The sequence below is a fragment of the Rousettus aegyptiacus genome, unplaced genomic scaffold (genome assembly GCF_014176215.1).
Source record: "Rousettus aegyptiacus isolate mRouAeg1 unplaced genomic scaffold, mRouAeg1.p scaffold_m13_p_11, whole genome shotgun sequence".
In the NCBI taxonomy this organism is placed as follows: Eukaryota; Metazoa; Chordata; class Mammalia; order Chiroptera; family Pteropodidae; genus Rousettus; species Rousettus aegyptiacus.
Genome location: NW_023416286.1, coordinates 1177064 through 1202599, shown reverse-complemented (window position 1 = coordinate 1202599; position 25536 = coordinate 1177064). Strand labels below are relative to the sequence as shown.

The window sequence follows — 25536 nt, the reverse complement described above, 5'->3', positions numbered from 1 at the left end:
TTGTTGTAAGAGTACCGGCCACCTTCCTCCCCAGATGTCACGTTATAAACTAAATATATAGTCTAAGGTCATAAACGGGGTTTTTTCCGCAACTGTTCCTTGCTTTGATGTCTCGACTTTGTCAGTTTGTTGAGCTAGAAATCCCGAGATCATCTTTGACTCTTCCCTCGATTACGCACTTCCTATTAAAAAATTACATATTTTCCGTTGATTCTCCATCCTCATCATCACTTTATACCTGGAGAACTGCTACGGGCAGGCGGCTGGCTCCCTGACAAGTTCCCTCCCTTTCGCTGGTTTTTACACGCCACCGCCACACGAATCTTTAAGAACTATGACATAAATCATGTTACCGGTTCTCAGGAACTGATCACGGATTCTTAGTTCTTTAGCACATCAGATCCGAACTCTGCTGCCTGCGTTTCCAGTTCCTGACGAGCTGACTGTAGAATCTCCTGGACTAAGAACCTCCTAGACTCTCCCGCCCCCCACCCCAGTCATGCGCCCTTCCCTGGGCCCCAGGAATGGCAGAGGCAAAGGCCATTCTTCTCCATCAGACCACGTCTACTCTTTAAACAGTCTGCTCAGAACAACACGATGCGAACCCCACGAGGGCGAGAATCGTGTCTGACATGTCAACGATACTTTCTCTTTAACACAGTGGCTGGCACACGGCAGGTGCTCAACAAACATTCAGCGAACGGCTGGATCCCCGCCACAGCGAAGCGGTCTTTCCACAACCGCGAACCAGTTTGGAGCAAGTCACATCTGCGCAGTTATTCTGCATTGACTGACCATTAACACCCTGATCAGGGAATGTGAAATTAGAACTCCCAGACATTTCTCTAGTAGTCTTGTGATACGCTGACTGAGAAAAATTCCTAATAAACAGTCTCTGGAAAGTACTCGACTGGCCAAAACTATGTGGGTGTTTTCAACAAACGCTCATTCGTTATCAGACTACTGGGAAGTTTTCGGTGGAGTAACGAAGGGCTGAGACCGGCCGGGGAGACCTAACGCCTGTGAGGGGACACCTTGATGGCCTTCTCCCGGGGGCGCCTCGATGGCCATCTCCCGCTGCAGATCAGTGCAGCCAAGGTCGCTGTGGGACACCAGACGCCCGCCCACATTCTGACTCTCCTAACGGAACGCTCTTATCGACAAGGGTTACAGAGCAAAACCCCCTATTACTCAACACGCTGTGATTCTGCACAGCGCCCTAAGCAAACATCCTGTTCAAAATCTGTATGCAGATCTCAAGTAAGGGCAGTATTATTCGTGCCGCCAGAGACAAATGCGCCTTGCTGAACTTTACTTACAGTTCCCACTGGCAAGAACTAACGGTCCCTTTTTAATACAGATGCTACACATATTTTATCATTTCGAATATCAAACAACAAAACAAAACCGAACAAAAACCAAACAAAATAAAAATACACCCTTGAACTCAGGAAACCCATAAACATTTTTATGCTAATATGTGAAATCTACAAGCTTTGCTATTTCTATAGATCTTTGATTAATGCAAGTCGTAAATATATATTAAAAAAAAATCAAGTAAGAGTAGCTTTTATCAGCTAAAATCATACACCTTTCCAATGAAGACATCTTAGTTCAAACAACAGTGATTTAAAAACGAAACATAATGTGTACCTGCAGGAAATCCCATTACATTGAATATTCTGTCCAGCTGGTCATGGTGATAAGGGTTACTAGTTTTGATGTCCTCTTGTCGACAGTGAAATATTGGTTCTGACGTTAGTAGTTCTGCAAATATACACCCTATAGCCCAAATATCTTTAAAACAAAAAGACAAAAAAAAAAAAAAAAAAGAAAAAAAGAAAAAAAAAAGGAAAGGAAAAAAGAAAAAGAAAGGAGGAAAATAAAGTGGTTCTTTCCAAAAGAAAACGCATTTTTATCTTGGTGGGGAGTGTTTTTCTTCCCTTTCCTTCCCCTAATAAGTCACGTTAATTCCTAAACAATTGTAATTATCAACATCACAGAATACGATCTGTAAATATAAATTCCCATTCCACCCACCCCAATTTTTCAGTCTCGATACACCTTCCCCCCCACCTAGTAGCTTCATTCCAAGTTTAAATCAAATTTCGTAGCTGAATTTTGGGCGAGTTTTCAATGCTGCAAACGTTACCTTATCTATGAAATACACACAAAGCTACAAACGGAGGAGCATGGGGAGCACGAACAAACAAAACTGAACAAAAAATAAACCAGCGGAAAACCCGAAGAGCCTCTGAAATCGGGCAGGATTGCCGAAAACAATCAGCGCAATTTTTTGGTGGCAAAATTATATTTTTTATCTTGTTATGCACTCGCTAATTTGTAAAATCTAATAATCACTCTCCCATGTTAGCACATTTAGCGAGGTGCTATCACAACAAGAAAATTACAGCGACTGACTTCAAATATTGTGAAGAAACAGCATTTCTACTTGAACAGGTTTTTCTTCGAAGTGTCTCTTTATGCGATAGCCGCATCCGATTTTGCGAGTTAAAGTATTTAATAAGAACGAGAATCTATGGGGGGTAAAACACTACCTTAAAATGGGTACGAAGGCTACCAACTCACTGGAAGTACTTATAAGGGGCCGGCAAGTGGATTTCTCTGTCCTACAAACGTCCTTCCTTCACCTTAAGATACTGGCTAACTTTCATTCCTATTACTTTCACTTGCTAGCCTATGACAATTTAGAATTTAAGGCTCTCTTAACGAAACCCTCAAGCGGCCACGCTAGCTTCGCCGCGCTGAGTGCAGTGAGGTGCTCACAGCATTCCCGGCTGGTTTCCACTGGTCTCACCAGTACCTGTGGTAGCTACAGGGGGCACACGAAATCATGATTTTATTGAAGCTAGGTTAGCAATTGCGTCTCATGTAGAAAATGAGGGGGGGAAAACTGTTAATTTCTGAATAACTGAGAATTCTTAAACTCCGAAACTGGAATATAGGTATTTAATTTAATGTAAAACGATCACGTTTACATTTCAGAGTAACGAGTTAATCATCTGTTGACTTAACGAGGATACGCCCTGACTACCAGCAGGCGGTTCTTAAAACAGACCTTGTCTGGATTATCAATCTGACCCCACATCAGAGAACCAAGTCTGGCCTAGACCACCTTTCACAAGAGTCTCATCTGGAAGTGTAAACCAAGCCACTTTGTTTTGAACATCAGAAAGTCGATGAGAGAATTAGGAAGTTTGCGAACATTATTTTTCCAGGGGTGCCCGTACACCCGACCTCCGATCACCTTAACCAAAGGAAAGACGGGGAGGCCCGCAGGAGGGTGCGGAGAGGGCGGACGGGCCGGTCTGCAGGGCACCAAGAGCACGTGACAAGCCCCCCCTCCCCCCCCCCCCCCCCGTTCACTACGCAGCGACTCAAGAACAGGACTGAGTGTGTGCAGGAGTCGTCCAGCCTTCCCTAAAGCCACGCTACTTTTCAAACATTCAAACAGAAAGTCGGCGAAGAGGGAAACAGCTCACTGGGCCCCGCGTGACCTCGCCTGGTGACCTTTCTCTCACTGCGGCAGTCTCCGCTCCTTCCTTCCTCCGAATCCTGATCCGGACGTTAATCGTGAATCTCGGGCTAGCTGGTCAGGCTATTACTTTAGACAAATTTCGAAATCTTCATAAATAAGTCTTTCTTCTTATCTTGCCTTTTTCTCCTGATTGTGCCGAGCTCATGGAAGAGTCCTTTCATGCTCACCTATCAGCCTAACTCCTTCTAAAAAGATTTTCTGAATTAAAAACACACAAACCCTCTCTCCTTCTCAAAATCTGTGACGCTCCTGTGTACCCGCCGAGCGAACCAGGCAAAGCAGACAGCTCCCGGGATGCTACCCGGACCCCACAGCCGGGCGGGAGGGGAGACTTGCTGATGTTTAATCAACGGGCACACTAATACTAGTTTCTACCTTCATACAGGGGTAAACTCTCTCTGTCCTCATTTTATTGTCTATTTCCCATTTAATACGCTACATAATCAGTGGGCATTCAGTTATTTGAGGACAAACATCTGAGTTTTACTGTTCATTAATTAAAGAGTAATAACCCTCTCTCAGCCTTCTCCACAAAGTCAACCGAACAAATTAAACCTCAAACACTCAAAACTGAACTAAACTCTGTCCCTGGAAGTACAATGTGTACCAAGCTACTACTTCCTCCCTTTGGTCTAAGGATTCGGCTTGCAGTTCTGTTCGAGTAAGTGACCGCACCACTAAAATCTGTCTGCAACACAGAGTGGGGACATGTAACTGGACATGTTCAGGTTTCTTCCCTCTGCTCATCTGCTGCTTCTTAGCGGCCTCCGGTGTCACATAAGCCACCAAGCGCCACCGTGGACTCAGCCCTTCTGAATGATGCTCAAGGCGTTTAGGAAAGTACGTAGCAATTCATCCACGAGAGTTCTTCTATCGGCTGCTCACACTACGACCATCGGACAGGGGAGTCAAATGCCAGGGGAGCCCTCCGCGTGGGCTTGGCCCGGTGTGGGGCGCCTCCGGCTGCCTGCACCAGCCCCGGGAAGAATGGGACTGCGTGGGGCACACCGGAAACAGTGAAGAAGTTTCGCCGTTCCCTCCGTCACTCTCTATTTCCTTTCGTTGACATTCAAGATGGTTTACGGATGATTCCTCTCTGTAAGATACCCACCCCCATGAGAACTTTTCCGGGGCACTGTTTTGATAGAAGCGTGTTCCCCAAGGCTCTCTCCCTGGCCACGTCTCAGGCGGACTCGGGGTGGGGGCTGCCATCGAGCGTGGCACCCGGGCCAGCTCCTGTGTGACTCTCTACCTCGAAGGGCAGCTGTCTTCACCTGAGGTCACAGAGCTATCGTTGTTGACGGGGATCTAAGATGTGAGTCAGGTTAAACTCTCATTTTTAGAAACTACGGCCAAAGGACTAAATGCCTCACACACACACACACAGAGTGACAGAGCTAAGGCTGTAAGTCAGAATGCTTTGTCACTCGTGTTGTTCGAAGATGACAAAATTATTTAATGCGTATATTTATACTTTTTCTCATCTGGGCTGGAAATCTGTTAAGTGTAAACGATGTAATTTTCCTTCATTTTTGTTTCTCTTAAGGTTGAAAAAGCTTATCTAATAGCTAGCCAATAAATTCTGATGGTGATGAGGAGGATGAGGGGAAAGATACGAAGAAAGGCTTCTCCTTCCCAAACCCCAAAGCCATCTGAACAAAGGCGTCTACGGAAACTGCTAGCAGCTCAGCCTCGCGACACACGGCCCTGCCCTTCCACTGCGGGGCTGTGGGATTCACCGGGGAACGACACGCTACACAGACCTTAATGCTCACAAAACATAAAGTTTCTTAAATAAAAAAAAGATAATAAATAATGAGCCAGAGCCTAAAACTTCTGTGATGGTACACTTCTTAATTAATTCAAATCGATTCAAAGTCTCAAGTTTTCAGCTAACAGCCACTGAGATTAGACAGTCACTTCCTGTTTGTATGCTCTGTTACGACGTCTCTACCAGAAGTGACAGTGCTTTTAAATAGTTATTGTCTTGGTGGACAAAATAGCTACGTATCCTATTAATTTATATGCATCTTAAGGACATTTAGAAAGTACTTGTAAAAAAAGAAATGTGTTTAGGTAATAGTATGTACTAAAAAAGAGAACTACCCTCAACAATTTCTACTTTTCCTTCTGACTTAAAAAAAAAAAAATCATATATATTATTTTGGAAGAGTTTTAGATTTATAGAAAAGTCGCAAAGATAGTTGAAAAGTCCCTTATCTGACTTAGCTTTATCTATCTTCATTTCCACATAAAATAAAAAGGTGTTCTCGAGCAGGTATGAAGAGTAGAGAACATAAAGATATTTTTTAAAAAGACATGTTAGATTCGAGATGAACATGGGGAAATGATCGCAGATCTCTCTCCTTTTCTCTTGCGTATATGCTGAATGGCAGCAAAGAAGCAGAGGCCCCAGTCCACGGGGATGGGAACGTGGGCCCCCGGGGCCGCGGTCCACCCACCACGTGCCAGGCCGGGCCCCGCGTGTGGCCCACACCGGGGAGCAGCGGGGCCAGGTCTGCGTACGTTACGGGTCTGGAAACGGGCCCCCGCCATCAAGACGGTCAGTCGGGAGCGAGGCGGGGAAGGCAGGGCGGTTCCCTTAGGCCGTGTGCTCGAGGGAGTTCTCTGGGGAGAGACAGCAAGCACTCTGACGAGGAAGAGACTGGCCGAGTGGAGGCCTGATCAGGCGGAGACGTACAAAAACGCGCTTCTGGAAGACGAAAGGCGGATAAACGTTCAGAGAGGGCCGCAGGCCACAGTGGAGGCTGAGTGGGCAGCGGCTCGGTCCTGCACAGGCTCCGTGCTCCAAGATACCGCCTCCGACCCCTGTCCACTCTCAACCCACACCGCGCAGCCACGCGTGTGCAGGGCCGACGGGCCACACGGGATTTCCGATTCTGCAGGTGCTTGCTGCCCGTCACCCCGCGATGCCCAAGGACCCGCTGGATTGGGAAGCGCCGACCCTCCTCCTGCCCCTGCCGTCCCTGCCCTGGGCCTCCAGGTATGCGGTGACCGGGCCGGACGCTGGAGGCCTGCTTCCTCAAAGCCCGGAGCGGCCTCGGAGCAGGGACTTGTGCGCGCTGGCCTTCGGGCTCTCCCCACTGGTCGTGGCTCTCTGCCGGTCACAAGGAAGTCGGGTCCCCTGATCCGCGTCCACGGCGTTCCCAGGCAGCGTTTTGTAATCTGACTCTTAAATACGAGGAGACGATCGAGGGGCAGCTACAGATGCGAAGCGCCTGCCGCACGGAGGGGCGAGGCCAGGCCACGTGGCTCTGCGGTCGCTGTCCTCACAGATGCGGGAGAAGCTCGTCTTTCCACAAAGCAATGCCGAATGTTATTTAAAAAGCTCGTCAGAGAAGAAGAAGGGGCTCTTAGAAATAGAGAAAGACAAAGGCAGGAGCCCACGGAAAGATAAGTGGTTTACAAAGCATCACCCCGAGAAGTCCTGCGGCTGCCTGCGCTCAGCAGAGCAGAGAAACGGGGCCGCAGGAGACGACCCACAACGTGAATGTGCCCCCCGAGGGGCCAGCGCGCCGCCGGGAAATGCGAGAATGAGGAACCTGTTTGCTTTCAGAAAGGGGAAAACCTCACGTTATCCGCCAGTGAGTGAGCTGGACCGCATGCAGTGTTTCATTAGCGATGCCGAGAACGCAGGATGACAAGGAGCATCGGCGGGTTCTGAGAATTTAAACTCCACCGGGTGAACCGTCCAGTGTGACGACAGTATTTTCGAGAAATACAAGAACTGGAAAATTTACCTCTAAGACACCCTTCCAAAGGAAGCTACTTGAGAACATGCCGTAGCACAAGGAGGGGTGAAATGATGAAATCCGGAAAGAAAGAGATGCGACCCAGAGGAATGTAAAAAAGAAGGGAGAGGCAGGGTGCAGACCAGCCCAGGACGGGGCAAAGACAGACGACTTCGGGACGGGGCGGCCCGAGACAGGGGAGGCGGTTCAGCGCCCCCTTACGCCGTTCCGAGGAAGACGGAACCGGTGAGGGAAGCGGCGAGCACACTCGGTACAGGCGAAAGGAGGCAAAGAACGTGAGACAAGCTGCTTGATGATAAAGCGAAGCCGGAGAAAGCCGTCGGCCATGAAAACACGGGGCGGCCGACCGCTGCCTCCTCTACAGCGCGATCGCCGTGCGAGCCACAGGGAGTTCGCTCGCCGGCAGGACGCACTGCTGTGAGCACGGGCAACGTCCTGACAGTGACGACGATCCTACCATCCAGGTTGTAAACTGAGAGGCTGGGAGATGTACGAGAGCACTAGTTTCCTAATGCTTCACAACAGGGAGGCGATCGATACTACCTAAAATTTAAAACGGATTAAAATGTTCTAAAGTCCTACTTTTTTTAATAATATTTTTTCCTTAACTGCAAGGGGAGCTTTTAGAAGCTAATATTTCTTTTGGTGAAAGAATCATTTGACTGAAGTTCAACGGTTTTAGAAATATGATCGTGTTTATTTCTCTTTTCAAGTAAAATTAAATTTAAAAAGTACTTTTTACTTAGAATGCATAGTATGACCCCAGATACTTAAACTGTTTTTAATACCTATTTATTAAAGAGATATGTCTGGAATGATATACCCATGATGCTAATGATGGCATTTCTAGGTTACTTTTTGCTCTTTTATAACTTTCTATGTTACGTGATCTAAAAACATATGGAAATATGCAGACTTTCCAACAGCAAAGCCACTTTGCAAAGGCCACGGAGTCTTAACGAGTTCTACTCACCAATAGCTTTGGTATAATGTCTCGCTCCGAGAAGCAATTCTGGGGCTCGGTACCAGAACGTGACAACTACGGGGTCCAGATCTGCTAAAGGCTTCAAAGGTGAATTAAACAATCGGGCAAAGCCCATATCGGCTGCAAAAGAAGAAAATCACGTTCAGTAAACAGATTTTAACAAATGTAATTGATTACTCTAATTTGACCACTGTTATTTAGCAAGATATGGAAAATGTACTCAAACCCCACAAAACCTTTCCAGAAGTCTAAATCTAAGACAAGGTTCAGAGCTCCAGTTTTTGTGAAATGCTGTCACTCATTCTTGACCCGGGTCAGAGGACTGGCCCTGCTGCCAGGGGTCGAGGGCGGCCCGCCTGGCACAGCCCCGGCAGCGGGGAGCAGGACTGCCGAGCTGCGCATGCGTGCTCCGTGCTGGCCACGAGCGCCGAGGAGCGGGGTCGGAGCGAGGCGCCCCTTTGCTGGCACCGCGGGCCTCCGCTGGTGGATTCGAAAGCGGAACGGACACATGTTAACGCCTCTGTTTCCCGCCATCCATTTGGGCCGAACGGGACTGACTTACATTTAAAGATGGGTAGTATTTTGTTAGGCTGGAAAAGACTTTAAAAGTCACGTGATTCGATCATCTTTTCGAATGGGGAAGCTGAGGTTAGAAGAACGTGCGTGATTTGACAGAGGTCGTGACTGCGTCTCAGAGCCGGGGCTATGCTGAGACACAGCGCGGGGCGTCGAACGAGGTTTATTTTACATGCAGTGTAGCTGTTCAGGCGTGGCTGTTTATCCTGTTAATCCGTAATCTTCTTAAAGGCAAAAACTGTGTTTTTCATCTCTTTATCCCTTTCGGTATCAAGCAGGGTCTCATTACCCATAGCTTTTGCCAAATGCATGTTGAATAAACAAACAATCGCTATCGTACCATCTACTCAAAAATGTCAAGATTCATCCACCATGAGTGAGTGTTCGGTTCTGTTCTACTAATCCGCATTTTTAATGAAGCAGACCCTAGTCTAATCTACTTAATTATGGAGGCTAAAAAAAAAAAAAAACAACACAGAAATTTGGCAAAGAATACATACTTTGAGTGGGATGACTGAATACTGGCTTAAAGAAGAACTAATATTACTCCTCCTTAGATGGGAATGCTGCCGCCGTCCCACACGGCACACGGAAGAGGCATTCCGAACTAGACTGCCTCCCTGCCGACGCTTTCTGCAACCGCTGCTCGGCAGGGTCTTCCGTATTTTGTCTACACTGAACTTATGACTGAATTTGATGCTACACACTGGTTTGGACACGCCCTCTAAAGGTGCGTGTGAGCACCTGCCGGGCCCGGCTCCGAGGCACGTCAAACATCCCACTACTGACAAGTGTGTGCAGCATGAGGGTGTTCTGAGTCTAGCTAACAGTGGAAAGTGAGACTTGGGGGATTTCAGGGGAGGAGAGGGAAGGAGGGTTAGGAACACCCACGTTTTTCTTCGTTGGTGACATGGTAAAAATCAGCTGATAATTCTAATTCACGGCAAGTCATGCAATCAGAAATTACTATTTACTTCGTTAAAATAACACTCCCACAATCCTGCTCCCTTTGAATTAATACAGTTTAGTTACAATATTTCTTCTACCCGCACCCAAAGCAAACTAAATAAATGTGACAAACACAACTTGGGAATGACCATGAAAAAAATACCCAGTTAGGATCAGTTAATTTAGTTCCATCCTTACAGGTTGTCGGACCAGAAGGGGGTAACGCCTCGCTCTGATACGAGAGGAAACGAGCCACGCCAGAGGCCCTCGGCGACTTCCTCAGCGGGCAGGGCGGCCCCGAGGCAGGCCCGGGAGAACGTATGGTCCCGGGCCCGGCTGGCCTCGGTGGTCGTCCGCACTGGTAAGTCCTAAGCTAGCAGAGGTCCATAGAGGCACGTGTTCTGATCTGCTCTTGCGCAGGTGGACAGGGCCGGTGGCATGACCGACGGTTACCTGGTACTAAAGGTGAGGCTGGCGTCTAATGTGGACAGGAGCCGCTCACCTCCACGGGCCATTTCCAACGGACGCAAAGGTTTCTAAGAAACTCGCGCGGCCGACGTTATAACTAGAACACTTTCGCCTCTGAGGACTGTCTGACACCTTGAGAAGCGGGAATGTGCACGCCCTGAAGGCGGCTTCGGTCACATGGAAGCACATGAACGAATGCACGTTACGAACGCGGAAATCAGACGTGCCGCGGCCGCCTGCGAGCGTCTCAAGGGAGTGCTCACTGCGACTAGCGAAGATGCGACGTACCGATTTTCACTCTTCCTCGCTCGGGACCTTCGCCCATAACTAAAATATTAGCAGGTTTCTGTGGAGACAAAACAGTGTTTTTTTTCAGTAATGGTTTCTTTCAAACAGACAGTTTGCCAATATAACACAAATCCACCTCGTAAAAAAAAAACATTTACTCGAAAATTAAAATCAAACACAGGACGTCACCAAAGGAACTAACTGCACGTGCACATACACGCAAGGCCATCCGCGGCCTGCGCGCGGGCCCAGCCCGGCGGCGTCCTCTGCGCGGGGCCACCCCCGACCCGGGCCACCCGACAGGACGTTACCACATGCGGCCCTTTTAACTCTTCCAATTACATAAAACGTCCTGCAACTTTAAGGGACAAGGAACTTGCAAAGATGATTTCACGCTAAGTAGCAAAGTAATTTACAGGGAAGGACCCGTCTGATACCGTTTTGTGGAAATCGCAAGGTATGAATCTGTGTTTAAACAAATAAATTGGAGTGAAATCAATTTAATAAAGTCTTTTCTAAACGAGTCAACAAAGTAAAAGGAATTTTCCACGACCTGAACAGTTTTGAGGCTGTTTTTAAATAAAAAAGGAAGCTAAAATTCAAAGTGAGATTTTACAAAAGAAATATTTCAAACAGTTTTAAAACCACTAAAAACACATGGATTAACTGTCATCTAGAATCTGTTACAGTGGTACATACTCCACTAACATAACAGGCTTGGCCCCTCCTCAAGGAGGAGGAAAAAGGGAAGAAGAGATTGGGGGGGGGCCGGGGGACAGGCAGGGAGGGAGAGAAGCAGAGCCCCCCAACCCTGCTCATCCTGCCACGGGCCTGAGCTGACTCTCATCCACCAGTCGGTCTGCTAAGAAACTGAGACGAGCTCAGCAGCCTTTCAGTGTCGATCAAAGGAAGCTTAACATCCAATGACGATTTCAGCGGAGGCCGCTTCCAGCGATAACCGGCCCACAGGCCTCCCCAGCCTGTCCCCGATCAAAATTATCTTCTTATCTTCAGCAGGAAGGGATCGCTGAACGGAGGCATCACGCCACAGAGGGTGAGAAGTCTCACGCCGTCTAAGGCGAGGAAGCGAGGCGCCAAGAGGGGACCCGCTCCATCTCCGAGCAGCTGCGTCCTCCCCTGACGGACCAGTCTCAGAGGGGTTCTACGCGGCGAGTTTGTAAATCGGCGTGTCATGAGCGCACTAATCAGAGCGATAATGTTTTTCAGAACCTGCAGCGTCACCACCCACTCCCGATCATCGGCCGAGCACGGAAAAGCCGAGGTCAGCGCGGACGGCGCTCCGGGCCGCACGTGCGCTGCGGCCTTGGCCACGTCCGCCCGTCACCCCTGGGCGAGACTCCGCGGACACTCACGGGGCTCGGCCCACGCCCAACGGAGCCAGGTCCCTGAGGCCTGCGTAAAACGCTGAAGGCGGAGGGCGTCGCCCCCGAGCACGAAGGCGGCGTCTCTACCGGCTGAGGGGACAGGCTGGCTCCCAGCTCCGCGCGGCCCGTGAGGGGACCTTCACGTCTGGGACGGGGGCGGCTCTCCCCTGCTCCTCGGCGCGGGCCTCTCTGAGCGCGTCCTGAACCCCGTGTGGTTCTCTTCCCATCACACGGCGAACTGAATTTCACTCCCTGCCCCAACGTCGTTCACGGCGACGTGGAGAACCATTCCCGCGACGATTAGGTGACAAGAGCAGAACGCGAAACGATACTCGCACTGCGATCGCAACCGGACTCTCAGACGCGCCGAGCGGAACCGAAGCATGACGAGGAGCCTTCGACGCCTTCCTTCGAAGGCTTCGGCTTTTGTCATTAATGCTAAAACATGATTTCAATTTCAATCGGTCCCTCGCCCCCGGGAGTAAAATCCCGAGTCCTCCCGACGAGGCGCGGGCCTGCCTGTCCCCAACCTGTCTCTCCGCCCCGCGTGGCTCCTGCCGTCCGGACGCTTTTACTGTTTCGTGACTTTTCACGACTGTGTCATTGCCGTCCCGTTATTTCTCAGCCAAAAGACTTTCCCTTTGTGCTCCTTGGCAACACCTGAGTCTTCTCTCCCCTCAGAGAGGCGCAACACGGGAACATAATCTGACTAGAAACAATTCCCACTATGGTCACACAGCTGAAAGGGAAAGACCCTCCCGCCGCCCTCCGCTCCCGTCCCGAGGCACGGGTCGGTCGACTGCTCTGCCGAGACGAACTTTCTGGGACTGGAGTGCCCGACCCTAACGGAGCACCTCCTTATCCGGCAAGAGCGCAGAACACAGGGGCATCTCTCTCCTCCCTCCGTTTTGGATGGGGTGGGAAAATCCCTCTTCTGCTTACTCATTCGGCAGCTGGGCCCAGATCTGAGACGCAGCCCTGGGAGGGAGTTTATTGCCAGCCTGCTACTGGCAAAGAGGAAAAAAAAAAAAAAACCCTCTCTTGTTCTGCATTTTATTCTAGACTCACCAAACTGGTCCAGTTCCAAAGCTGGGTTTGAGCATCGATGGGGAATAAACCGTTTCTTTGTCAAGGTCTGGCCTAGTATTAGGATTTGGGGCCAAAGCTCCAGTTAATTAAAAATTACTTTGCTAGGCAACTCACTGCCTACTGCATGATTTAAAGCAGGTCTTAGGCAAAGCCATGACCTACCTCTGCTTAAAAGTCCCTCTACCTGTAAGTGAGCTTAAATGCAGTGTGGGTATGCGATGTAGTCATAACCAAAAGGAGATAGTTCTAGTGTTGTTTTAATAACACCGATTCATAAACGAGGGGTCCCTCTCACGTTATTTTCCACGGTAGTGTTCCACGTGCCTCTGGGCATGATATTCTGATGTAGAAGACAAGCCCAACACCAAATTTCCTGTATAAATGCAATCTACTGGCACTCGCACTGGAAAAAGGCAGAAGTAGCCTAATGATCATGTTTTGCTGCTTAATTGGTATTAAGGAAGCTTCGAAAGACTTGACGAACAACTTTTTTGTGCTTCCTGCCACAATGAGACGATATTCTAGTCTCCAAAAAAGCAACTTTCTTTCTTTTTTCCGTCTAACAGCAGGAGAAACCAAGAGGAGTCTTGGCTCCAAAGCCGAAACTTCCACGTAGCTGGTGACAGGGTGCGAAGCAGTGAACAATGACCACGACTTTCTGGGATCTCTCAGACGCTAGTAAACACAGTCGCCTTGAAGGAACAGAAGGAATGTGGTTCCAGGGAGGTAGTCACTCCATGCAGCCGTTTCTGTTGCTGTGGAGGTCAGAGGTCCCACGTGACTTAAACGTATCTAGCGCCGGCACCACCTTCAGGCACAGCTTGTGCCGTGCCCAGCAGTGATGGCCGAACCCCCTCCGCTGATGGCCGAACCCCCTCCGCTGATGGCCGAACCCCCTCCGCTGGTGGCCGAACCCCCTCCGCTGGTGGCCGAACCCCCTCCGCTGGTGGCCGAACCCCCTCCGCTGATGGCCGAACCCCCTCCACTGATGGCCGAACCCCCTCCGCTGGTGGCTGAACCCCCTGCACGGCCTGCGAACGACGGGACGAGGCGACGAGCCCGCGAAGCGCGCGGACGGCCTGAAAGCACGGCAGCCCCCCCACTGCTGCGCCCCCCGCCCCCCCGACAGCGGGAGCCCGAGCGACCGGCAGGGCGCGCCGGTCCCCGCCAGTTTCCTGTCCCACGGGCATTTCGTAAAGCAAGATCTGTGTCGCCGCAGGCCCCTGCTCTCCGGAACGTGGCACGCGGGGAAGAGGGCGCTGGGGACCGCGGCCGCAGCGGCCCCAGCCTCGGGGACGCAGCCCACGCTGGCGGGAAGGCAAGGACGACGGAGAGCTCCTTCTGGACAAAGGGCGGGGCGGGGCCAGTCGGGACCCCGCCGTCATCAGCCGGGGGCTCTAACTGCTACGGGCGCGTCTGTCACGTTAGCTGCAAGAACGTCTCACTCCAGGGGTGAAACTGGGGTTCTCATACGTCCACTAACGTACTGAGGAGAAATGGAGACTCTGAAACATACGAAAAGCTGATTCTTGATGATCTGTCTACGAAAAAAACAGCGACCCTCAAGAAACCACAGTCAGCGCTTCTCGCCAGAATTCGTTCGGAGCGACCCCTTCAGAAACGTCGAACATCACCACCACCACGACCTGGCGACAAACTCTCTAGACGATCAATGACTTCGTTTCACTGTGGGTGTCAATCACTTTGTGCAACACGTACTTAAAAAATTAACTAACTCTGATACATATATGAGATTCGAATGCAGGCAGCGAAGTCTTAAATGACATATATTCAGTAATTTTAAAAAACTGTTTTAAGAAAATCTTCTTAGAGTTAAGTTACTGATAGAAATGGGGAAATCCAGTGAATGAGGTCTAGAAGACAGCTTCCTAATACAGTTTTAACTTTTTAGACTCTGAATCAGTAGCTTTTCCCTCTAATAATAATACATTTTACTCTAGGGTTGCTGGTTCAGACCTTTAAGCTAAAGGAGAATTAACCGCTTCTAGTAAAGCAGTATCTTGCTTTTTGCATAAATCTGAAAAAAAGGTATAGAATTCTTAACACATTCTATCTGCTTCCCTAAAGGAAGGACATGTTATTTGTAACACCTATCTTCACCCTCTACGGTAAAGAGTACAACACACTATACACTCATTCATGTATCTACTGAACTTAGAGGCATCAAGAACTATAGATCAACAAATAAGTCAACAAGCGGTTCCGTCCTCAGAGAGGTGACGGACTGGGCCACCGGCTGGGGTCTGGCCTCAGAGAGGTGACGGACTGGGCCACTGGCTGGGGCCCATCCTCAGAGAGGTGACGGACTGGGCCACCGGCTGGGGGGAAGCCAAGCAAGGAAAAGCCTCCAGGTGGCGACACCTGAGCTCCTGAACCGTGAACGCCTGGGATCTGGTCCAAAAGACAAGAGGCCAAAGGCACCTCGACCGTCCACCGACGTCTCACACCCTGTGACCGCAGAGCGGGGCTGCGCCCTCTCCCAGAGGGGTGCAGGAGTCGCTAAGCAGACTGCATCCTACCTTAGCGGGACCCCAAATTACGTCTGCTGACTAGCTTTCAACTCGCCTAAGAAATTCTCTAGTAGGCAGAACAGGGATTCGGTTCTTCGGCCATATTCGACACAAACCGAGACATTTTATGAACTAGGATTGGCTCGGGAGGGTGACTGTGCCGATGAGGGACGACACATCCTTTCAGCGAGCCCCTCACACGTTCCTCCGGTCCGGTCCACTAATTACTTTTGTTTTCATCACAATCAGGTTAGCACGAAGTTAAGCTACAATGAGCTTTCGCCACATCGTGACTATCATCGAAAGTATTTACAACAATGAACATAATTCAGATTATTAGTTTAAAATCGGTATATGTTAAACTAACAAATTCTGAGTTTTGAAATGACGAAATTCTTAAGTTCTCCATTTTAGGCAGCTGGGGCTTAGCAAACTAAGTAGTTTAAGTGCTACGAGATGGATCTGGAACTTAAGCTCTCGCTTTCACTGACACGAAGACCATTTAGTCACTGTCAAGACTAGCGAAGGCGACACTCATTTCGGTAACAGTGGAACGTGGTGCACAGCAGAGAAACCCCATGGCAAGAGAAAGGAACTTCGAGAACAGATTTATCGTTAAAAAACAGGAAAAAAAAATCTCATTTGCTCCTAGTAACGAGTATGTGTGCATGTTTTCTTATAGATACAAACGTATTTTTCCAAGTCTGATTTATTAACTGTTTTTATAAAGCTATGAAGTTTTATAGAGTTAAAGCGAAGACTCTAACAGCATCAGGTAAGAAAGAAGAGAATACCTAGTTTTGTTCATTATTATGAATTTAGCTAAGTTTATTAAAAAGCACACGTAGTTAATATTCAAATCTATGACTCCAAATAATATTCTAAACAACGGTAATTTATGTCTTCGGGAGTATCCCGGCGATCGCTGAGCAGTACTGTTTCGTGTTCAGGTTTTATTTTTCTGACGGCGCTAGATGTTTGCACGCCACTTCCGCTAACTCTCCTGGATTCCGCCACCAATCTGGCGCCGGCCCTGACGACACCGCATAAATTATAACACCCCCGTAACACACGCACCGAGTGATTCTTTGGAATAAAGTCTCAGAAGGAGAATGAGCAGATCAAGTCGTGTCTATGGCTTTACTGTTCTAAACTAGGATTTTGTTTTGTTGTTTAAGTTTCAAAGGTAAAACACGTTCAATATAACCTGGGAAACAGAGAAAAGGTCGATGTGCTGACAGATGAATGAAAACAAACCACCTATAATCCCTAAACTATCAGATATCATGACAAACATTTCAGAGCACATAACTTTTTCTCTTTTTCTTCCTTATAAAAGATGGCATCATGCTAAATGTAATTGTATCGTTTTTCCTCACTATCATATCATAAAGATTTTTTAATCTGGAAATTACTCTTCTAGTAAAATCTTCATGAATCATATGGATTCATCATAATTTACAGAACTCATCGTCTATTAAACATTTAGGTTGTTCCTAGTTCCTTAATAACAGAAAAATAATTCCACGACAAACATTTCTATATATGCCTATGATAAATTCCTAAAAAGTCGAATTGTCAGGTAAAGATTATAAACATAAAGATTTTGATACATGTGAAAAGATTTTGCTTTTCAAAGGATCGAGCATCGATTTTATAAATTCAACATTCTTTTATAAAAACAATATCATTAAGTATGATAAAACCAATCTGAAAAACCTAAAGCAATGTACACTTATAACTAATATCTGTATGATTTTATAACTTTTATTAGTTTAATTGATATATAATATTAACTTCTGATATTTTTGATGTTATTCTTTGTACTTCTGTTTTATTGAAGATAAGCTGACATGTTCAAATTCTCTATATTCTAAATAGCAAAGTTAAATTCCATTATTTTTGTCGTTTTTCTAATATTACTTTCCTTTTCCTATGATTTTTACACATTTTATATTCTGTAAGAGTATTTTCCTAGTGTGTTTACATTTCAGCGTATCTGTCATGTCTTTAGTGATAGCTGCCAATTCTTAAATAATGAGGAATATACCTTCGGCTCCAGCTGGAACAAACATCCTCATTTCTAATACAAATTTTACATCTTATGGTCCATATGGGATTTAGTGTAGTTTTAAAATATAAATAAAAAAGAAAATTTTACTATAGGCAAAAAATTCTTCTCCTTAATGACAATAAAGAATAATGTCCTTCATTATGAAATAACCTCTGGTTTATTGTATGATAAATTCTCATAATCATGCGAATCTGTTCACACAATTTTTGTTAATGCTTCTAATACTTAAAAAAAATATAACACGTATTTTCCGTGGTCGCTTCAGCAGCGTGGATACTAAAAATATATAACACATTTTTTCCTTCTAGAATATAATACACGGTCTTGTAGAAAAGTTAATGTTTTCAAATATGATGAAGAAAGTACTTTGGAGAAGGAGAACTACCCACTTGGTCACTTAAGTAAACATACTCTGAAATAATCACAATATTCATAATCTTAACGAAAACCAATACTAACCTCGCTGAATTTGCCTTAACCAGTCGTTATCACCAGAGCCCATGCTTCGTCCTCAAGCCTGAATGTCATGGATGCGATCCTAACCACCTTCCTAGCTACGCAATTAAACGAATGAGAAACTTCGAGGAAATCCCCGGAGTTCCCAATAAATGAAGCAAATCTCCAGTAATAAGCGATGATTAAACCTGATAATTCCAAAGTATTTTTCTTCTAAGGAGCCCTGTGTTGAGGAAACTTGCTTAATATGTTCCTGACACGCACTTCACGGAGGCTAACGTGCTGAGAAGGGGCAAAAAAATTAACAAGGGGCTGAGAACGCAGTCGCCGTGGGCCCGAGAACGCAGTCGCCATGGGCCCGCCTGCCGACCACTGTGTCGCTTTGCCTCGGTCAGTGCAGGGATGATCCTGGGTCTCTTCTGCTTGTCCCCTCCGCCCCCCGACTAAAGAATTAAATGGCCCTTCTTTCTATGCAGAAAGAAAGTGTATGCATGACTTTTTTTTTTAAATAAACACTGATATTAAAAACCATAGTAAGTATTATTTGTACACTTTAATAGCACTAAATTTTTTCCTCCATTTTCTGATCCAAATGAAACATTTTTTTCTGATTATAACAATAATGTATGCTAACTGCATACTAGTCAGACAGTTTAGAAAGATATTAAAGGAAGAAAGTGAGACTTGTCTGAAATCCTCCCACTCATATATAAACCGTGAGGGCAGCTGCTATTCAAGTGATTTTATGATCAATGTCAAGAAGGTTGCATGAAACACAAAAGTTCTTATAAGCAGGTAATTCTGGGGGGAAAAAAGCCCTGAAATAGCTTGTCTCACATTACTTCGACTCGTGCCCCATTTGTACAGGATGCTCATTCTACTATCAGCCTGGCTGCACCACGGGGCCCAGACACTTGGTCTCACATTATTCTGGACATTTCTGTGGGGCAGTTTTTGGAGGAGATTAACATTTCCCCTGGTGGACGCTGAGTAGAGTGGTTTATCCTCCAGAGCGTGGTGGGCCGCGCCTAACCAGTTGAAGCCCTTGCTACAACCAAGCCTGCTCCCCGCGAGCGGGAGGAACTCTGCCAGCCGATGCCCGGGGCTCGGCCCCCGATGTCCGGCCTGCTGACTCGCCTGTGGGTCCCGGACTGGCCAAGTCTCTGTGACTGTCCAAGGGGATTCTTCAACGTAAGTCTCCTTCTGCTTCTCCGCAGAAGCCTGGCAAGCGCAGGCGGTAACGGCAGAGACGGGACTATGCGCCGCTGGTCGAACTGTTTTCTCCTCCCAGGGGAGGGGAACAGAGGAAGAGAGGGGATGAGCGGGCAAAGCGCGGGTACGGCTGGCGCGGCACACTCGCCTGTGCTCACCTCTGCGTACGGGGAGCGGACAGAGGCACCGCCATGCTCCACCCCGAAAGGGTTTCGTTTAGATTCTTAAATTATCTCGCAAAAATAAATATCGCGTGTGTTTCCTTTCTGACTCGTTTTTCTTAAGACATCCAGCCGCACATACGCACCTATTAGCCTGTTCAGCCCAACGAGGGTTCCACGATTATTAAATCTGTATCTCCCACCAAGGATGACAGACCCCAATTAGTGCTATGTGATGATTAATAGTGACAAAATTAATCTTTACTTACTATATATAAGATTATTAATTATTAAAAGCTCACTTTCACATATCAAATAAAAAACTTAATAACTCTGCTATCTCAAACCAGTATTTCTGTCAACAAGAGAGTCAACTTTATTAAACAAAAGCTTCAATGACATTTTTGGGGTATTATTAAAACAGTGCTTTTAGGGAGTCTGTGCCAACTATCTGTCTGAGTGTGAAGTGTCTCGTGGCAAGTCACCTACTCAACAAACTGGTTCAATTCATGACACGAGGTCTGTTTTGTCACATTTCATCTACACGTGACTGAAATGGAGCAAAGACTATAATTAACCATTAATTTTACTTGTTCTTATAGGGTAAATATTTCGTCTGTGAAGAAGAAATATTTGAGAAGGGTACAAAAAGTCATGCTATATAGCTTCTTCTAAAGAGTATTCGTGAGAGGAAATACTTTATTACTATGCATGTTAATATCCCATGTAGCTATAGGTGAAAATTATAGATCAAAACGTCAAAACTTAATTTTCAGTTGGCGGGAAGGCGAGCACGTTTTTAAGAGCGTGGACATGAATCTCTCCTCCAGGAACCGAAGCGCGGGGAGGCGGCGGGCGCGGAGCCCGCAGGGCCCAGGCGCGGGCGGAGGTCCCCGCCTTCACGACACGCGGGCTCGGCGGCCGCGCGTGCCCGCCACGCGCCGCGGACCGGGGCGTTCGGGAAGGGCTCGACCCAGCCACGCGCCGCGGAGGGAATCGCACGTGGCACAGGGAGGTCAAAGCGGGCGGCGGCAGCCACGCGCCACCTCGGTCTGGAAGTTGTTTGGGGCACAGAGACCACTGAGCAGACGGCGGGGGCCGGGGGACACGGGGTGGGACTGGGGCGCCTCGGTGAACAGAAACGTTGGTCACTGATATTGTTCAGCGTGTGGTGACAATAAAAACCGACTCCTTTTAGTCTGTGTCACTAATATTTTAAAATCACGTGGGGACAGCGCGTCCCTCCGCGGCCTGCCCCTGGGTGCGCTTGGCACAGAGCTCACGGAGACAGGTGAAGTGACCTGTTCCGCACGACCCCAGGTCAGAGAGACCTGTTCAGCTACAGCGACACAACGCGCTCCCCCAAAGAAAGAGGTACAAGAAATGAGCCTTCCTCGGCGGTTTCACTGCTGCGGTTACTACGAAGTGGTTCAAGTACATGACGTAGTCACATAAAAACTTAAGTCCTCGTTTAAAAATCAGTTTGTATCCATGTAATAAACACACACGTTTTAATTTAAAAAAATAATTTGCAATAAAAAGGAAATGTGGCATTTTCTTAGTATCATTAGCTCTGAGGAAAAAGCCCCGATTTTCTTTCAAAGCTCATAAAAACGGTCAGTGGCTCAAAGGAGAGACAGTTTTTCCCTAAGCTGATTCCACCCCAAAAAACTGAAATTTTCAGCTTCATCAAGAGCAAAAAATTTCCCATGTTCTGTGAATCCACTTTTTGCCAATAAAATATTTTAATTCTAACTGAATACAGTTTGCAAAAGGAAAAAAGTCCCTTTCGACCACTGTCCTGCAGCGCTATGGCCCCATCTAAGGCGGCCGGGTCTGCGGACCGGAGAGGGAACAGCTGCCGGCAGCCGCACCCGGAGGAGACGGAAGCGGACGAGGGCGCCGGGAACGGCGACAGCGGACAGGGGACCCGGCGGCCGGAGAGGATGCACCGGGCGCAGGGCCCCACGCGGGTCCGCAGGGCGCTCCGAGCACCCCGGGCCGGGCCGGGTCCCTGCTCCCGGCTCCGTGTCCCCGACGGTCGGACGCGAAGGCGCCGCAAACCGTCCTGCAGCCCCTCGCGTCACGGAGGGGACATGAGCGCAGACATGAGCGCAGCGGGGAGGGGACCGGGACGCCGCGTCGCTTAAATGTGCGACGGTCTGACGAACGGTGCACGACTTAACGAGTGACTTCGTGCTGGGTGGGCAAAGAAGGGGCGCAAAGGAGTCGCCATGTAGGGGGGAAATTAAAAAGCCGGTTTGTGAAGTCTGGGTTCGCAGAGCCGCACGCGCCATCACGCGGGCGGCTTCCCACGGTGGACAGCGCCCCCCCCACCCCAACCCCTGGGGACACGGCGCGGCTTCCCACGGTGTGGCAGCGCCCCCCCCCCATGCAGCACGGCGACAGCGGCCGCGCCCCAAGTCTCGGTCTCCAGCTCCCCTCAAACACGCCTGTCTCTCGTCCGCCTGGCGTCTGATCGTCGCCGCCAGGCAGCCCATGCGCGACTGCCACGCTCAGGACCACGGGAGCTGGGGACTCGCGGGCGCACCCGCATATCCCGGGCCGGCGCCGGCCACGCTCCCCCGGCCACGGTCCCCCCAGGCCACAGTCCCCCGGCCACAGTCCCCCCCGGCCACGGTCCCCCCGGCCACAGTCCCCCAGCCACGGTCCTCCCCGGCCACGGTCCCCCCAGGCCACGGTCCCCCAGCCACAGTCCCCCCCGGCCACGGTCCCCCCGGCCACAGTCCCCCCCGGCCACGGTCCCCCCAGCCACGGTCCCCCGGGTGCGCGGGCGCTGCCAGCCCCTCCCCAGGGCGCAGGCCTGCGCGGCACGGACGGTGGGGGCCTGGCGGGAGCCACCGGCCACCAGCGCGGCCTCCCGCTGCAGCCGCCGGGCGCGACTCACCAGGTCCCGGTGCAGCACCCAGTTGGCGTGCAGGTAGTGGATGCCGTCCAGGATCTGGTACAGCAGCGACTTCACCATGCCCCGCGGCAGCTGCACCGGCTTCTTGTTCGCCTTCGAGGCCCTGTGGAACTTGATGATGTGCTGCGGGGGGCAGGGCGGAACAGAACGAACCAGATCGTCACCGGAGGCTCGGAAAAGACAGGACGGGAAGACGATCTGATGCACGACATTTTCCCATCAGAAAAAGACACACTCAGGGATTCCCGAATGTGCGGAAAACATAATGACACATTCTGCTGAAAAACAGAAATAACTTGGAAATTTCCTAATAACTAGAGCTAAACGGCATTTCCTAAGCATATGCTGGTGTCTCAGAAAATAAGTGATGATAACAGGGAAGTAGAAAAATAATGTGCTTTTATTTTTAAAGTATGATTTAAAATTACTTTTAGCATCTACGTAACCCCTGTTTATCTGGTAGGAAATTTTCTAGAACACAATCATTTTTATTCCATGGCGATTAAATTAAAAAGATGGAGCAAATTTCAAGAGAAATTCTGGCTGGCTGACAGCATGGATGTGGCACCTATTTATGATGCATGAGTTATAAAGAAAACAAATAAGGAAATATACACAAACACAAAGAAATAACACGTAAATGACCAGCTCACACTGGAAATATTTAGAAATTAGGAAAGGTTCAGATTGGCAAAAAAGCCTTGTGCCATCCATCAAAGCTTTCTAGCTATAATGTTGTTGGACATCCAGTAAAACGCAATGTCCGAAAACAGAAAAACTACTTTACAAATAAATGTTCCCCAACGGAAACAAGATCCAATGTTTCAAACTCTCTCGACAGGTTTCTTCGTGTTAATTAAAGCACTCAAACTGCAAGAAAGCCTAGAGGTCAGACGGCCGCACACGCTTGGCATCTTACACGCACAAAGTAGACTCGTGACCAGTACTTGTGAGTGAATATCGAGTGTGCTCTTAAAATTAGTGAGCATAATTTTAAAACGAGATTGAGATAGTTAACGTTTTTACTTCCTATTTTCTTATGATATAGAGAGCAGAACATAGATAAGGAATACGTACTGATTAGTGAAAGAGTTTAACTTTCCAAAGAAATACTACTATACGGCAAGGACTAGCTGGTGGGAAGGTCAAGTGTATCAGTCTGCACATATGGAGTATAATCAATCAATATTTTCTTAGCGGCATTCAGCATCTCAATCTTCTCAGTCACTTTTCAGCCTGATTTTTGAACGTGAATTTATTGAAGAGCAGGAAAACAGAATATAGCTACAGTCACTCTTGCTAGTCTAGAATTCTTTGTCGCCTATCCTAAGAAGTGATGTGACAATCCAGACTGCTCGCCTTCAGAAGCGCTAGTGGCTCTCAGAGCATAGTGAAGATAAATTAAAATTAAAGCAGATCATTTTTTAAGAACTTAAAACCTGCCAGAGTAAGAATGAGAGAAAGGCGCGCGCAGGGTAGTAACATAGCCGGCCGATGCCGTAAGCGTCTCTTCAGCTGATGCCTTCATTAGGGTATTTATTACGAGTTACGTTTTTCCCAAAATTTTAAAACTACAAAAAACTACAGTGGGGACATTTTTTAACCTTTGTTTTTATCCTGGAGCTATGTAACAAATACGTGGTACGTATATTGTAAAATTTAATCAACACCTAAGCGATTTTTTTTAAAACGACTCTTTACCACAACTGTTTTGGGTGTCCTAGGCCACCTAACGGCCCGGCTAACTCATTTCAACATTCCAGTTAAAATGAGGAAATAAAATGGATAAAGGAGTAGGTTTTAGTAAGCTGAATTATCATTTGGTTTTCATTAAAATGAATATTAACAGTACTTACCCGGCTTAAGTGGGTATTACTAACAGGATCGAGAAAAAGCCAATGTTGATATTTACATGCGTCTGGCAACAATTACGTGCTGTGTAATTTGCAAAAGTGTAATTATTATACCTACAGGTAAAATGCAGTACTACATACCAGCTTGCGAGAAACCATATTTATTTTATCTTATTTTAGTTTAGGTTAGTTTCAGGTATACACTACAACAGTTAGACATTTCTATAGTTTATGAAGTGATCCCCCAATTACAATTATCTCCTATGCTCAAATATGTTTTACTGCAAATTGTCTTTATAAACCAGCCTGGAAACATTCTCATAAATCTGGATAATATAATTTGACTTCATGTTAGGCTTGAGTATGGTCAGGGTTCAATTCAGTATTGGCCACTCAATTTAATGAATTTTTATTAAAAGAATCCCAATTGGATTTGATCAGATTTCTTTTAAAAGAACAGAAGCTAACAATGAAAGTAAATTTACAACCAGCATGGACCCTGGACAACAAAACAGAGAGAAAATTTCATGTGTCTATTTTCTGTTTGAAACAATTCTTTCCAGACAACTTACAAAAACAGTTTGAATCGAATCACATTTAGTTATGGAAAAACAGAAATCTACAAATAGAGTGAGGCTATTTCTTATAAATATGAAAGTATAATGAAACTCAATAAGCTTCCATATCTGAAATCTGTTAAAGTTTAAATTATGTAAATGAGGCTAAATCTGGAAATTAGCAGAAGAGTTTGAAACTATTTTGCTATTTTTGAAGGTGAATTCCAGTTTTACTGGAATTTGTGTTAGTTTTATTTCAGAACTTTGTATTTGTAATTACGAACTACAGCTGAATGAAAAATGTAAATTATTTTAAAGATTTCTGAAACTGAGCCAGGATATTATAAGCCCTTGAATATTGGTACGTAAATCTTCTCTTTTATCCCAATAAAATGCACAGCCATGCTAATCCAGTAAACATAAGCTAGTATGCAAAACAGTGTTTAAAGACCTTATTACTTATTAAATATCAGAAAAAAACATAGTTTACAAGAGTGAAGTAGTTATTAATGAATTAATGTAATATTGGGTTTCAGTTACTTGTTCTGTCTTTTAAACTGTAATCTGTGGTAACTACCGATCAGGACATAAGTTTTGTATGTTTCAACATTTTGACCATTCTATTACAGATTTTCATTATAGAGATCAGAAAGTCTTAGTCCCTAAGATGGCATTTTAGATTTTTTAAAAAGCTA

General features: G+C 47.3%; 1 protein-coding gene across 7 annotated transcripts in view; it reads right to left on the bottom strand.

Annotated features, from left to right (window-relative positions):
* CDK8 (cyclin dependent kinase 8) overlaps positions 1-25536 on the bottom strand; it is a 90293-nt gene that overhangs the window by 8173 nt on the left and 56584 nt on the right. For 5 of the 7 annotated variants that reach the window (XM_016121905.2, XM_016121906.2, XM_016121907.2 and 2 more), the window contains 4 exons: positions 22414-22554; positions 10598-10655; positions 8306-8437; positions 1654-1797 (listed from right to left, as the gene is read on the bottom strand). In XM_016121905.2, the coding sequence (XP_015977391.1) occupies positions 1654-1797; positions 8306-8437; positions 10598-10655; positions 22414-22554 (475 nt within the window). The remainder of the gene's footprint in view (positions 1-1653; positions 1798-8305; positions 8438-10597; positions 10656-22413; positions 22555-25536) is intronic. The other 2 variants (XM_036228369.1, XM_036228370.1) reach the window with 2 other exon arrangements.